This window comes from Polistes dominula, unplaced genomic scaffold (genome assembly GCF_049000335.1).
Source record: "Polistes dominula isolate Pdom_NZ unplaced genomic scaffold, Pdom_raw_medaka contig_23, whole genome shotgun sequence".
Lineage (NCBI taxonomy): Eukaryota > Metazoa > Arthropoda > Insecta > Hymenoptera > Vespidae > Polistes > Polistes dominula.
In genome coordinates, this window is record NW_028300963.1 from 3,798,924 (window position 1) to 3,814,053 (window position 15,130).

The window sequence follows — 15,130 nt, forward strand, 5'->3', positions numbered from 1 at the left end:
TTTTAACATCGTTTCTAATACTAATATTAGAAGAAAGAGAAATAAGGAGTTTTATAATAATACATTTCTACACTTATTGATCAATATTAAAACAGAGATCTTTTATTATAGATTTTGAATTATAATAATTGAAGAAATATCTAATAATCCAAAATTTCTCTTTTACTGTTTTTGGTAATAGCAGATACCTCCTTTTATTGAGTTGGTAGTAGTAGATTTATCTGTAACGCAGGATACCAGATGGCGTCCAGTTTTGTTTACATCAATACTCTAAACACTTACTTAAAGACTCAGTTATAGATTGTAGTGACCAAAGTTAAAAAATGAAATAATGGAGAAATTATCAAATCCGCAAATAATTTGTCACATTGAAAAATCTGTTGACTATTCCTTGTTCGATGCAAAATGGATCCCATGCAGTGCAAAGTTTGTGGTTATGGGCTCACGAGCTCGTGGTACCGGCATTATACAAATTTATGAAGTATCAAGCGGTGAATTGAAACACATTAAGGATATTGAACGTTCTAATCCAGTTAAATGTGGAACATTTAATGCTTCGAGTTTACGAGACAGGCATTTAGCAGTTGGCGATTTCAAGGTACATCTGATAGTAATAACTTTTGCATGAACTTTTTACAAATTCTTTTACAATATCTAAGTAAATTAAATATTTGTCAATTTAACATATAATTTACTATTATTTTAGGGCAAACTTAATATATATGATTTGGAAGATCCTTCAATACCACTTTATACAACTGTTGCTCACAACGATATAATAAATGCTATTGCTGGTGTAGCTGGTTTAAATATTGGTCGTGGTGCTCCAGAATTAGTAACAGGATCGCGAGATGGTAGCGTTAAGGTATGGGATCCAAGACAAAAGAATAGACCGGTAGCTGTTATGGAACCTAAACAAGGAGAAACTCGAAGAGATTGTTGGACAGTTGCCTTTGGTAATTCTTACAATTCAGAAGAAAGAGCTATCGCAGCTGGTTATGACAATGGGGATGTGAAAATGTTTGATTTGAGAACGATGTCTCTTAAATGGGAAAGTAATCTTAAGAATGGCGTTTGCAGTATTGAATACGATAGGAGTGATATTCCTATGAACAAATTAGTTGCTACCACTCTTGAGGGTAAATTTTATTTATTCGACTTGAAAACCCAACATCCAAAGAAAGGTTTTACTTATTTAGTTGAAAAGGTAGAATATTGAAATTATTTAAGAGACTTATAAAATGAAATCTAGTCATTTATATTATATAATTTAATTAGGCGCATAAATCAACTGTATGGATGGTCAAACATTTACCACAAAATCGAGAAATATTTGCAACAGGCGGTGGAGATGGTACGCTGTGTCTTTGGAAATAGTAAGTAAAAGCTCGTTAATATTTTTTAAATGATTATTATCAAAATATTAGCGCGATGTTTAAGTATTATCATTTTGTTTTAGTAATTATCCAGAGAAACGAAAGCAAACCAATTCAGATGGTATTGAGCAAGGCATTATTGGAAGTGTAAGCCTACTTCAGAACAATTCCGTTTCAACTCAACCGATAAGTGCCTTGGATTGGAGTCCAGATAAACAAGGATTAGCTATTTGTACATCATTCGATCAATGTTTACGAGTTATAATAACGACTAAACTTAATCTCATGTAAAATAAATATAAAAGTTCCTAAGAAAATATCATGATTTACAAGTAACTATCGTCTAATAATAATTATCAGAAAGGAGCGTATTATTTAATTAAATATATTTAAATTATATTTATATAAATGTAAATTAATTGTTAAAATTGTAAGGAATGAATTTGCAAAATATTATAAAGTTATATTTTTGCGGTTGTACTTTATGAATTGATTAATTAACGCTAAGATAAACTTGTAATATCAATTATTTTATTCTTGTTTAACTAGTTCTAGTAGTAAAGAGTCTACCGGTATTACGCAATAACGTGATGCCGCGAGGAGATAAAGCGAATTATGTGTCATTGGGCCAATCTATTTAGGATCAGACCCTTATTAACTGACGGCCATCTTGGCGCATTGCGTTACATAATGATTAGATCGTCGGCCATCTTAAATTTACTACGACTTGTAGCTCTTTTGTATACATCGTCGTAGTATATAGTACATATATAACGATGCACAACATCACCTATCTCATTTATCGTTCATTTACAAGGTCAACTATAGCACGAGTTTAATTATATAAATTAGTTCTCATTTCCTTTCCATTTGCTGTTCGCCTCATTAGAAATAGTATAGCAGAAAAACAACAGCTATTTTTCGCTCTTCTTCGAAATAGTGATTGAATTGATTATTGATTACTAAATACAAATACTAAATATTTTATCTTATATTTGCAATAATTATACGAGATATATTGATAGATAATAATTATTAATAAAAATAAAAGAAACATACAGGGGTTGGCCCCCCCCCCACAAAATTCCTTTACAGAGAAAAGAAAAGAAAATTTCAATGTTACGTTTATTTAGCGACTTAAAATATTTGTCAAGAAAATAATAATTCTTTTCAATTTGTTACAGCGACTTTGAAGACACCCTCTCTCTTTCTCTCTGTTGTATTGTACATCCCTATCTAGTTTTATTTAAACAGCAAAATTGTTCTCTCTTAAAATTTGATAAACCGATACGGTTGTTATATCCGTGGCCTGGAAGTGTACCAACTCGGTTGATAAATTGCAGGTAGCGTGCAGAGATAATCTCTAAGAGATTTTTCTCTCTTTCTCTCGTGTAAGAACGAACTCGTTACCGAAGATGATTGCAGTCTCTAAGATGGGAATAGGTGTATGGTGTGGTCATGCCTGGCACCTATTTTTGTGGATCTGGGTGACAGAACAGCACGTTTATTAGTAGCCAGCGCTCCCTGGCGTTTAACTGTCGTTGACGACGATGACGACGACGACGACGACGACGAAGACGACCATCACCAAGGAACGAACTTGGTGAACGTCCAAAATCTATATACAAGCTAGAGAAGAAGTACCTTTACACGACCGCCATCTCCTTCGTTTTCCAATGCCATCATCATTGCGCAAGGTAAAAATATCTTTACTTTGCATGTTATTCTAACGATTAAGCTACCACTACTTACTCTCTCTTTTTCTGTGTTTCATGTTAAAATATTCAAAACTTCTAATGTAATAAAAATGGCAAAAAAAAAATACTTAAAAATAATAAAATTACAAATATTTTTATTTTCCTTTTACATTTGGATCTATTTTTGATCTATGAAATGCATAATACGTTACGTATAAGAAGTTAATGATAAATCGATGTTATTCATTGCCAAAGATTTAAGTGTGTAAATAGCCCGACTATGCATTTTAAATGCCAAACGTTCCGAAAGTTCTAATGCAATACTATTATAAGCGTACAATGGTATACGTTCATTGCTTGAATTATTTAGTCTTATCTATTCATATTAATAAAATGCGAATTTAATTTGACCGTAATAGCATTGCTTAAAATCTTTAGAAATGATTTCGTCATTGATTATTGCATCTGCCGTTTCAAATTGCTTGCTCTGGCACTTTGTAGTTACTTCGTAAATGTTACAATTAATCAACTGAATGAATTTCTGACGATGATAATATACGCCGCCGCCGCCGCCGCCGTCGATATTTTTCGAAGAAGGGAAAAAAGGGCTGAGGGATGAGGGAAAGAAGAAACCTTTTCTTCGAATGGAAAAAGAATATACGGAGTTGTTAGAAAAACGCAATGTATAGATAACGATGTACCATATAAACTTTATTTTACTTCATAAAAAATTGTAAAATTGGTTTTATTTTTTGGGACTAAGCGGTATTAAAGTCGGTGTCTCATCTTTTTGATGCATAAATGTGCACGGTAGTATTATTAGAATCTCATCCTATAACAAAAAACTTCATTGAATTATTATTGTTTTTGTATGTTCCGTGCCTCAAAGGGTTAAAAGACAGACAGAGTCGGATAACTTTAATCTTCTTAGTCGATAAATTAGCCTAAAATGCAAGCTTCTTCATGAGCAGGTACATATGTTGATCGATTTCGAAACCATGTAAGTTATTTGCGTCACCCTGCAGTCTCATTAATAATCCACCGAAAGATACGTAGGCGGATCTGAAAAATAAAAAAGAAAACGAAAGTCAGATGCATGTAGGTATGCGTATGTGTTAGAAATTGAAAGTTTTACAATCAAATACTTTACACATACAATAATATTATTATTGACAATACAAATATAAGTTAGTTAAAAGTACAAGTTAACTAATTCTTCGCATAATCGTATGATACTTTTCAAATTGACATGTTATCTTTTTCAAATTTGTTATAATCGCATTATCCTTCTTATTCTATGAAAGATAAAAAAAAAATAAGTATATGTAATTGTAGATTTTATTTAATCATTTTCATTAATTAACGAGTATTTCTCATTCGTCGTCAATTTGCAAACGTCATAATTGCAGTGCCGATAGCGGTCGTGACTATAATTTTTTCCACACAACCAGCTAACCACACTGCCAACATGCCGCTCGCCCAAATCAACATTTTTCTTTACTTTAAAAAAAAAAAAAAGAAAAAAAAAAGAAAAAAGAAAATTGATATTTCGATCTTCCTCTTCGAAATGATCTTTCTCACGAGTTATAATCTTCTTCCTTCCCGTTTTTGTCGTTACCTGTAACACACACTACTTGCATATGCGAATACCAAACGAGTTCTTACGCCATTTTATTCGTTGGAAGGATATTTATAATATTGTTACTTTATTTTCCACTCGCAATTTACATGCATATACGTATGCACAAACATGTCTTACATATATTTCGTATATGCTATATTTATTTTATTTTAACAATTGTAAACGTAAGCCATGTATAGGTATATGTACTATTTATACGAGTACAGAAAATGGCTGTTTCTTCCTCCGCCATTTTGTTTTAGAAGAAAAAAAAGAGACAAATGGAATGTGAAATTCATCGTAAGAAGAAGAAGAAGAAAAAACAAAGAAATGCATAAAAACACAAGAATAATAAAAAAAAAATGTAAGATAGGTATCACGAAAATTGTTTTACTCTGTAATTAACCTCAATATATGCGTCAAAAAGGTTAAATAATAGCGATCTCTGTTCGTTCGGCCATATAATTGTACGAACGCAATAATCGAAACGATTCTTAACATTCGTTACATAATAGGTATATACATGGCATGTGTATTTATATAGATATGCATACGTTTATGTTGTCTAAAGAAGAGACTTCTCTATTTACATATACACACATAAGTGCATACACATACGTCCTCTCTCAAATAATCTATTTTTTTCTTTGTCTCTTCTAACATTTACCTGGAACGAGATCAAACAAAGCTGGGAGGGTTAGGTTAGCTAAATATTCGGATGCATTTAATTTTGCAATGCTTATCCCCTGCTCTTGCGTGGACCTTAACCTTAAAATGGCTGCACATACAGTTGGGACACGACTACTTATCTCCTTGCTAATTGGGTGACAAATTTGCCCCCGCGCATTTGGCACGGTTTTAATTCTCTTCGAGAACTAATTCGCCACAATCAAAATTAGAATTGTGTTATAAATTTAAAACTAATGATTTTCATTTAACGCGTTATTTAAACAATTACTTGATGAATTAAACCAACAGAATAAAGTAGGAGAGTGTATGATGGATAATAAAAAAGAAAAATATTTTGTACGTTACGACGATGATGGCGTTTTATTATATTCTACGCTTAACGACCTTCGATATAGTCGTAAAACAGAACTCTATCCATTAAAGATTACGTCCGCACCATTTCCTCTTCGATAACGACAAATGTCGTCCTTATGTGCCCTTTTTTTACAACGATTATTATATACCATTATATTCGCGTGATAGGATCATCTATATTATATACAGTATCGTATACATATCATCATATATATGATCGATATAATACAAATATTATATATTCAAATGAATATTTATAATCAAACCAATCGAAAAACTACAAAATTCCTGGACACGCAATGATCGTAAATTAATTTAAAACTAATTTATAGCAATAATATTATTTATAGTATGTATTTGGGAGTTTATGATAGTATAGAATAATAAAAAATGATTTAATTCAATAGTGAAATTTATTCGTGTTAAATAATAAACAGAAAAATATGACGATGAATTTGCATTAGAAAAGAAAAAATAATGCCGAAGGGAGGACACTTTTCTTATTGAATACTCTCTTGCTCTCACGAATTTCTGGAAACATATGTTCCTCTCGTGTCTGGTGTTCGGCATTTTAAGGGCCAATTATTTTTAATCAAAGTATTTTTCAAAGTATTCTCTCCTATGATTCTTTCAGTCGATAGAAGAATTCAAAAGTCGTCCCCATCGTCGATGCTGCATTGCGATAGTCACGCCATTTGTAATTTTTTTTTTCTGTGCTACCTTTTATTATTATAATATATATAATTCTACACATTTTAAAAATAATATAAGCAAAATAAAATAATAAAATAAAATAATAAAATAATAGAGATAGTGATCGTGAAAAAGTAATAGAAACATTCAATGATTCGATTTTATTTTTGTTTAAAGAAATTGAAGAAACAAATGATTGGAAAATTATTTTATTAAATTAACACGTTGATGTAATTTAATAGAAATCGATATAATATTTTTCTTGATTATAACTTTTTCCATGAAAGAGAAATCTTTGGAAAGATTTCAAATGAAAATTACTTCTTCTATATCGAACATTCAACGTGTCAATTAATATTAAATTATTTACGAATAAAATAAAATAATTAAAGTTCAAATTTATCTATTATATATTTAATTAATGTATTTAAATAGAGACGAGACGTGAAATGAATTGTGATCAGTGAGTGGTATGATTTTTATTATTTGAATACAATAATATCGACGTTTGTATTCTTATCGTTTAAAATCAAGAACAATGATGATAATTAACGTAAAAGATGTAAAATAATGATTTATCGACATTTTTTCGAATGAAAATATAATGAGATATATAACTACAATTTATAATTACAACTATTTACAATTATAAATATATAAACTTATATATAAATTGAATAATCATCGAAGATTCTCATTACGAAGAAATAAAAGAAGAAGAAGAAGAAGAAGAAGAAGTAGTAGATAGAAGAAGATATTGATAGTGTTGCGATGCTCGTGATTAGCCGGTGATAATAATATGTTATCGTAGAAGGGGTTGAGTCTTCATTAGGATGAATCGTACGAGGTCAAAGACTCGAATCAAGATGTACACGCAGTCTCTGTCCTCGTTGTTCATCACGTTCACGTTCCGAACTTCATTATTAATCTTGGATTCTCGATTCTTCATCATCATCGTTCGTTGATTGAATCTTTTCATTTTGTATATTTTCTTTTTGCTACGAAACTACAGATCTTCTTCGCAATATTTGTACAATAATGTTTTCTTTTTTAAATGTAATGAAAATAATTTCATATAATTAGATCATCGACGCTTACTATTGTTTTTTCTAACATTTCTTTTGCTATTCGAATGCATACAAATTATATATTATGATACAATTAAATAATATATTATTATAGATAATCAGATCGTAGTAATGTTTGCATATGTCATTTGAAAAATAATAATACTTCATCAAATTCGTGCTTTATAGATAAACAGAATGAAAATGAAAAGTGATGTGACAATGATCAATTTGATTTTACATGCGACAAAAGCTACGATTTGATCGATGATTATTTTCATTTAAATGATCACATTCTATACATCAATGAGATATAATTAAATAATAAGATTTATATGAAGAGCAATAAACATGTACAACAAAATTAAAAGGATCAATTAAGTTTTAAACTATACTACAACAACTGTTACTATTAAAACTAAAACTATCACAATAATAATTATAATAGTAATATTACCACAAGAAAATCGGATTGCATTGATATGAACAAAAAACATTGTGAAATTATTTCGAATTTTAGCGCGTCGCGCGAGAATTGCGTGCGCACGCATCATGAAATTGTGCGCGCGCAGATATCGCGGAATTGCCGGGAGAAATTCAAACGATATTGATTCGAACTAATCATTTTCGAAAAAGGACTTTGTTACAAGATTAGAAAAAAAGAAAACAAAATTTAGAAGAAAAAAAAAAGATAAATGATTGAAATCTTTTTTTTTATTATTCTCTTGGTAGACTTTTTTGTTCTCGTAGACTTTTGTTTTTTTTTTTGGTATTTTTTCAAAGTGCCAATCGAACGGAGCAGCATCGACGTCGAGGAACATCAATGGTGGCGGCGACAGGAGAGATGTCGTACCAGATAGTGCATTTACAGTATTCAGGGCCCGTGTAAACGCGCATCTGGCACGAGCCCCAACTGCCCTGTTCATTTTCTCTTATTTGCTCTCTCGCTTCCGTTTGTTTGTGCTCTTTATATTTTCTCTCTCTCTCTCTCTCTCTCTCTCTCAACTTTAATTTTTTTCTTCCGCCATTCTTCTATTTCAACCAACCATATTTAATTTCTCACCTGTTACTTTTCATACATTTTCTAACCATCTAATCCTCCCCTCCCCCTCATTATCATATTTCTTTTATAGAGAAATGATATTGAATCAAAAATATTTAACGCAATATGTTTCACGGATGTTGCACAATAGAGGATGTAACAAAAACTCGAGAAGACAATTTTTGTACCGAAATTGTGTGTCAGCTGATGTTATTTTACTCTCTCTCTCTCTCTCTCTCTCTCTTTCTCTCTTTCTTTTGACAAAGCTTGTTACGAGAAGACGACGTTCTAATAATAATCGCAAGTAAACTAACTCTCCTTGGAATACCTGGACGACAAAACATATTCGCATTGGTTTGTTTCTCTTTCTCTCTCTTTCTTTCTTTTTTCGAACACTTAGGGAAACACTTCCTCATTACAAAGAAAACATAATTGTAGAAGAAAAATGACTTTTTTCTTATTGGAAAATCGCGTAATTGTCAAGAAAAGATATTTTAGTGATGAAATTTATTCATCTAAAAAGTATCATCAACACCGTGCGATGGTCTAGTTCGCGGTACGTACTTACGAGACTGACGTAAATGCAGTTCTCTCGAATCGGTTGCATAAACACAAACTATAGAAAGAAAGAAAGAGAGAGAGAGAGAGAGAGAGAGGGGGGGGCACATTTTGCTAAGAGAACTTGCCAGAGTTTTCTTAATAAGCTGGATGCCGACCAAAGTGAACACACTCAACTGTCTCTCTATAAAATATATGTTTATCTTTTTATATCCATACTAACATAACCATGTAATTATGTATCTTTATCTTGTCATGATTTCTCTTACGACAAAATTCATAAATACTTCTTTCATAATATACAAAATACAAATATTTAATTATATATATATATACAAGGGTGGGTTGAAAAGTTTAGAGCTTCGACAAATGACAACATTTTGTTTTCTTTATAAATCAAATTTGACAATGACTTCGTAACAAATAGAAAAACCGCTACTTATAGAGTTCGAGTTGGCAGTTCCGCGGTGTAACACGGTTACACAATCATGTTCACGACCTTGGACCATGCATCATCATCAACTATAGGCATACTCGTATATATATACACACACACACACGCATATAAACGCACGCACACCTGACATCTACACGCGACACACATGCATAGAATCACATAGCAATATATTCTCCTATGATATTTTAACAAAACAAGCTGTAATAAAAATAACGATCGGGCTTGCTTCGTATCATTTAAGAAATGATCTATCAATGTCTACAAAAAAAAAAAAAAAAAAAAATAATGATGATAATGAAGAAGAATAAGATGAAGAGACGCATTTTACATTTGATGCTGTCGCAATCCAATTGATGTATTCATTGCTAAAATTGTTACACAATTACGACCTTTTTACACAGAACAAAATGTTATGATTTCAAATGAAAAAGTAGGAGTTTAAAATTTGACAAAATAGAAATAATATTTGTTTCGATGAGACGATTACAATTTTATCTGTATAAATCGTCGTGAAACTTTACGTAACTAAGTACAACACATCCGGTGTGACATTGCTATGTATGCTACAATGGTATTCAGTATTCTGATCGCATTCTATATTTTCTTTTTTTTTTTCAATCGATTACAAGTTCCATTTCGATGTTATATTTTTCAAAACTACTTTGGAGAGTTTAATCGTTCTACTCATTATCATTTTAAATTGAACAAACAAAATAGAAAGAGGAAGAAAAACAAATCAATTATTATATATACAACTGGATTTAGTAGGAATGACTTGCCAAAGGTGACTTCGAATAGACAAGAATTTTGTATTCGAATATTTCCACGACACCTTTGAGGTTGAACTCTTAGTGAATAAGCTAACCGTATATATTAATTACTCGTGCTTGGATGTATTTACATAATATTATAATACAAATTAAAAGAGAGAGAGAGAGAGAACTAAGTATAGTCTGTAGAAATAAATATATAGCAAAAAATAAAACACGTATTAAAAAAAAAATGAACTGAGATTCAGCGAGATTTCGAGTGATGCGTGTTTATGCAAAAATATAAATGCATATACATACACAATCACAAACACACACGTATAAAATAAAAAAATCTCGTATGATCATTCGAAAATATAGATCCAATATGCGATCATGATCGATGAATAACAATTCTTACGTCACTTTCTACGCCATAGAAAAATATTATAACACTTTTTCCCGATAACCAATTATCTTCAATTATGTTCAAAACTTTATTATTGGTTTGTTTTTCAAAACTCAAAAAGTTTCTACATTAATAAATTTAAATCTTTCGCAATGATCTCGAATATGAAATGTGTGTAGCATCTATTTATTATTAAGAATTATAACAACAATTTTACAATGTATCTTATTCTCGATCAACTTTTTAATCGATAAGCAAAGACGACTTTATACTATTCAATCTCATTCGCAATTTTATTATCATAACTTGCGACATTGAAATTATATTTAGAAATAATTAATAATCGAAATAAATTAAATTCAAAATAAACTACGAACATCATCGACAAAGATAGGAACTTATGAAAAAAAAAAAAAATGAATTTAAATGTCTACGTATAATTATATATTCAAAAAATAAGAAACCACCAATGTATGTTGTGGTGATAATGCTTATCGTAATTAATAATAAGCTGATACAAAAAAAGAAAAAAAAAGAACACGAGGTAAAAAAGAAAAGTTATATTTTCGAATAGAAATACTGCGGAGATATAAAAAGAATTCAGCCGCTCCCAACACAATGACGACGACAAACATATAAGAACATAAGAACACAATAGTAACACAACAACGACGATCATAATGATGATGGTGATGATGATGATGATGATGATGATGACGATTCGTAATCGCGTGATCGATTCTAATTGTAAGAAGAAAAATGATCTCTTCCTTTGATTATTTTATATACAAAGATGCATATGTGTGTGTGTACGGACACGTGTATACACGTGTATTATTTGTATGTTCTTCTCATTCAACACCCACCCACCATCTAACCACTACCACTATCGTCACTACTACTACAAACTTTTATTATTATTGTTATTACTATTATTAATTTATGAATTATGATTATAAATTATTGTAAATATTTATTATAAGACACTAATATATTGTTTAATTGAATTGAACGAGATATAATATCGCGAATACGCGTAACCTAGGAGGAGTAGTAAACGACTAACTAAGAGACCATATCGTTAGTCGACTGACTAGAGACTCTATTTAAGCTAGAGGAAAAGCTAGAACAAACGACACCAAGCTACTAGAGTGAGAGAAGTGTTACGTATGTGCATGTACATACGTAGCGCGCACGCTTCGAGCAATTGCACAATACTAGACACACTATTGCAACGCACACACGTATACATGTTTCTCAAAGAATCCAAAGAAAATGATAATCATTTTTCAAGAACAAATATATATATATTTAAGATAATTTTTTGGCTAGGGGAAAATCCCGTTGATCGTTTAAATTGTATTCTTTTTCCTTTTTTTATTTACTAGAAAAAGGAAAAATTCTCTTTCCCTCTGTGTCTTTTTTTTTTTTGTCTTTATTTATTTCTAGATTTATTATCCCTCTTAGTGGTATCGTTTCCGTGCCAACTGCGACGAAATCGACGACGAGGATGGCAAATCGAGTCGCTAAAATCGGGATCAAGTGGAAGAATGTGTGTGTATGCGAGAGAGAAAGAGATAGGTGCACGCGAGATATATATCTCTTTGAAACCCCTTTGGCTTTGATCCAAAAACCACGTCTTTTTTCTCTCTCTCTCTCTCTCTCTCTCTCCCTCTGTCTTTGACTACTTTTACTATTTCTACTTCTTAGTAGAAAACTATTTTATCCTGCACCCAACGAAGTATACACCTTTTGATTGCTATTCCTACTTTTTTTATTTCTTTTTTTTTTTTTTATTATAACGATTCATAACGAACGACGATCAAGGCCGATCGAGTATTTTATACTACGAACATATTTCTTTTCCTATTCGAATTCGAAACCTTTTATTTTCATTATTTTAGAAATGAGATTATCCTGTGTATTAACAAAATTGATACGTTTTATTATTATATTTTAAAAATATTATTAAAGATAATCAATCGCGAGACGTAGCACGTGGGAAATGTTGGTAATGCATGACCATCATGATGATGATGATGATGATGATAATCATCATCATCGGCACCCTTTTTAGATCGTGTAAAGCTCTAATATACACGCACACAAACGCACATACACACACACACACATGGCGGTAACGCTTGTAATTGGACCACTTTGCGGCTAAACGAGCTTAACGATCGATTCTGCCTTCCGACGTTGATACACATCGCGTGTTCACGATCTTCCGACGAGTGAAATTAATGACATAAACCTCTCTCTTTCTCTCTCTTTCTCTCTCTCTCTCTCTTCGAAATATAGTTCCCTACATTGTTCTTTTTTTTTCCTTCACCCTTTTCAATTTCAAACATTTCCAGAACAAAACATTCATGATATCAATATTGTCGATATTTATTGTTGTCCTAATCGAATAATTTCAACTCTTTGCAATAGCAAACATTTGGAGTATGAAATATTAATGTTATTAAACGACATCGATGTTAATTTTTGTCAGAATGAAATCAGAGAGACGTGAAATTAATTCACGATCAATTATAATAATTACTGATATCATTTTCACGATGTATATTATTCTTTTTTTTTTTTTTTTTTTTTTTTAAACGAATTCCTCGAATCTAAGGATACTCCTTACGAATCGAAATATGAACAATTATAATTTAATCAAAATAAAATAAGAAAAACGATTGTCATTTTGCTACTCGTATTTATACATCCAAATCCTACTGAAAAATAAAAAATCAAAATCAAAATCAAATAGTTGGAATAACCGGTTGTTGACTTAGGATAGGAAACAACTACAAGTACGAGTTGTCTACTAATGTTGAAAATAATTGTCGAAAGTTAAACGCGTCTCGATTGATCGAATTAAAGCACAAAGCGTTGCCTTGCTCGACGAAGTCGCGGGACGAACTAGAAGGCGAACGCAACTGAAAGCTACGATCTTGCGCTTGCCTGATCTTTCTTTCTCACTTACTCTTTCTTAAAGGGTCACAAATACATATATATATATATATAAACACATATACACACAAAGAGAGAGAGAGAGAGAGAGAGAGAGAGAGAGAGAGGAAGAGAGAAACGAAAATTAGTTTGCGTTGTTACACAACGCATTGGCCGAAAAAGCTGTGCCAAGTTGCGTGGCTCTCGGCCATCATCGTCAACACATACACATATAACTTCGAATCGAAGAGGGTCTCTTTAAAATTCATGCATATACCTAATACATTTTTGTTTTATCTATACTATTTGTATTTGTATGTGTGTAATGTGTGTTACATATGCGAACGAAAAACAAGAAGAGACGAAGAGAAGAAACCTCGTTCTGCTACTCTACAAACTCGGCCCAATTGCCTCGTATTTTTGATCTATGCCAAAGGGGTTGAGAGAGAGAGAGAGAGAGAGAGAGAGAGAGAGAGAGAGAGAGAGAGAGAGAAAGGTGAGGGGTGAGGTAGGGCGCACAAGCAAGTAAGCTTGCGAAAAAAGCCAGGATTAATATTTCAATTCAATTTTCTCTTCTTGGATACCAATTTATTTTCAATTATTATTTATTATTTCCTTCCTTATTTTGTTACTTTATGATATTTTGATTGAAGTAATGTAGTAGGAAATTTCACGCGTGGATGTGTGTGTGTGTGTGTTTCCTTTTGACAAAATAATTTGGATAGTTTCAAGTAAAAGGGTTGAAAGAAAAAGAGCAAATCGATAGCGAGAAAAACTCTTCGAACTTTTTTTCTATTATCGTATCTCTTTCGAAGATCTCGCGAGTGGTGTAGAATGATTAAAAATAAATATTAAATGTTATTATTTAATGAATATAAATGAAGAAAATGATCTTGAAAGTAGAAAAATAACAGACCTTCATTATCTATTTAATTTCTTATCAACGTTAACTCAGAGAATCTACCTATTGTACATTATATTATTCTATTTAATTATTTTCTCAACGACCCTTTAATATTACCTTACTATTAATTACGTTTCGTTAGGTAGAGAGAGAAATAATCGATCGGAAGATCAATGTTTTAATATTTCTTATTACATTATTTTTTCTTTCAACTCCTCCCATGATAATTTGAGTCAGCATTTATAATGAATGATAATTATGAAGAGAAAATAAAAAGAGTTCTCATCGTAATCCGGAATCGATAATAAAAAAAAAAAAAAAAAAAAAAACCATTTTTAACAATGATACCTTTGATTAATGCAATCGCATAGCAATCGGTGAACTTTCCCCACCGACCTTTCAATTTTTTTCCCCACATAATTACGTCAAGCAAAAAAGAAAAAAAAGAAAACAAAGAAATGATTTTTTTTTTTATGTACGAGAATGATTCGATTTATTCGACAATTATTTAACATTGAAGATTGATTAATTAATTGATTATAACAATTTATATAATATTTTTGTTGTAAA

The 15,130-nt window shown here is 31.2% G+C and overlaps 2 protein-coding genes across 4 annotated transcripts in view; one reads left to right on the forward strand and one right to left on the reverse strand.

Moving 5' to 3' along the window:
• Positions 1-170: 170 nt before the first annotated feature.
• Positions 171-9,841, forward strand: Wdr92 (dynein axonemal assembly factor 10). Its single transcript, XM_015319476.2, has 4 exons — positions 171-598; positions 707-1,207; positions 1,279-1,376; positions 1,460-9,841. The coding sequence occupies exons 1-4, from the start codon at positions 332-334 to the stop codon at positions 1,665-1,667; spliced, it is 1,074 nt and encodes a 357-aa protein (XP_015174962.1). The 5' UTR covers positions 171-331; the 3' UTR covers positions 1,668-9,841.
• Positions 3,760-15,130, reverse strand: part of Rpb8 (DNA-directed RNA polymerases I, II, and III subunit Rpb8) — a 46,412-nt gene continuing 35,041 nt past the window's right edge. For all 3 annotated transcript variants that reach the window (XM_015319477.2, XM_089172833.1, XM_015319478.2), the window contains one exon: positions 3,760-4,135. In XM_015319477.2, the coding sequence (XP_015174963.1) occupies positions 4,018-4,135 (118 nt within the window). In that variant the 3' untranslated portion in view covers positions 3,760-4,017. The remainder of the gene's footprint in view (positions 4,136-15,130) is intronic.

What these genes read in the sequence shown, in the direction of transcription:
- Wdr92 (XM_015319476.2), top strand. Translation starts at nt 332, where the DNA reads ATGGAGAAATTATCAAATCCGCAAATAATTTGTCACATTGAAAAATCT. An exon ending in TAGCAGTTGGCGATTTCAAG is followed by an intron (nt 599 to 706) that starts GTACATCTGATA and finishes CTATTATTTTAG; the next exon opens with GGCAAACTTAATATATATGA. An exon ending in ACGCTGTGTCTTTGGAAATA is followed by an intron (nt 1,377 to 1,459) that starts GTAAGTAAAAGC and finishes ATTTTGTTTTAG; the next exon opens with TAATTATCCAGAGAAACGAA.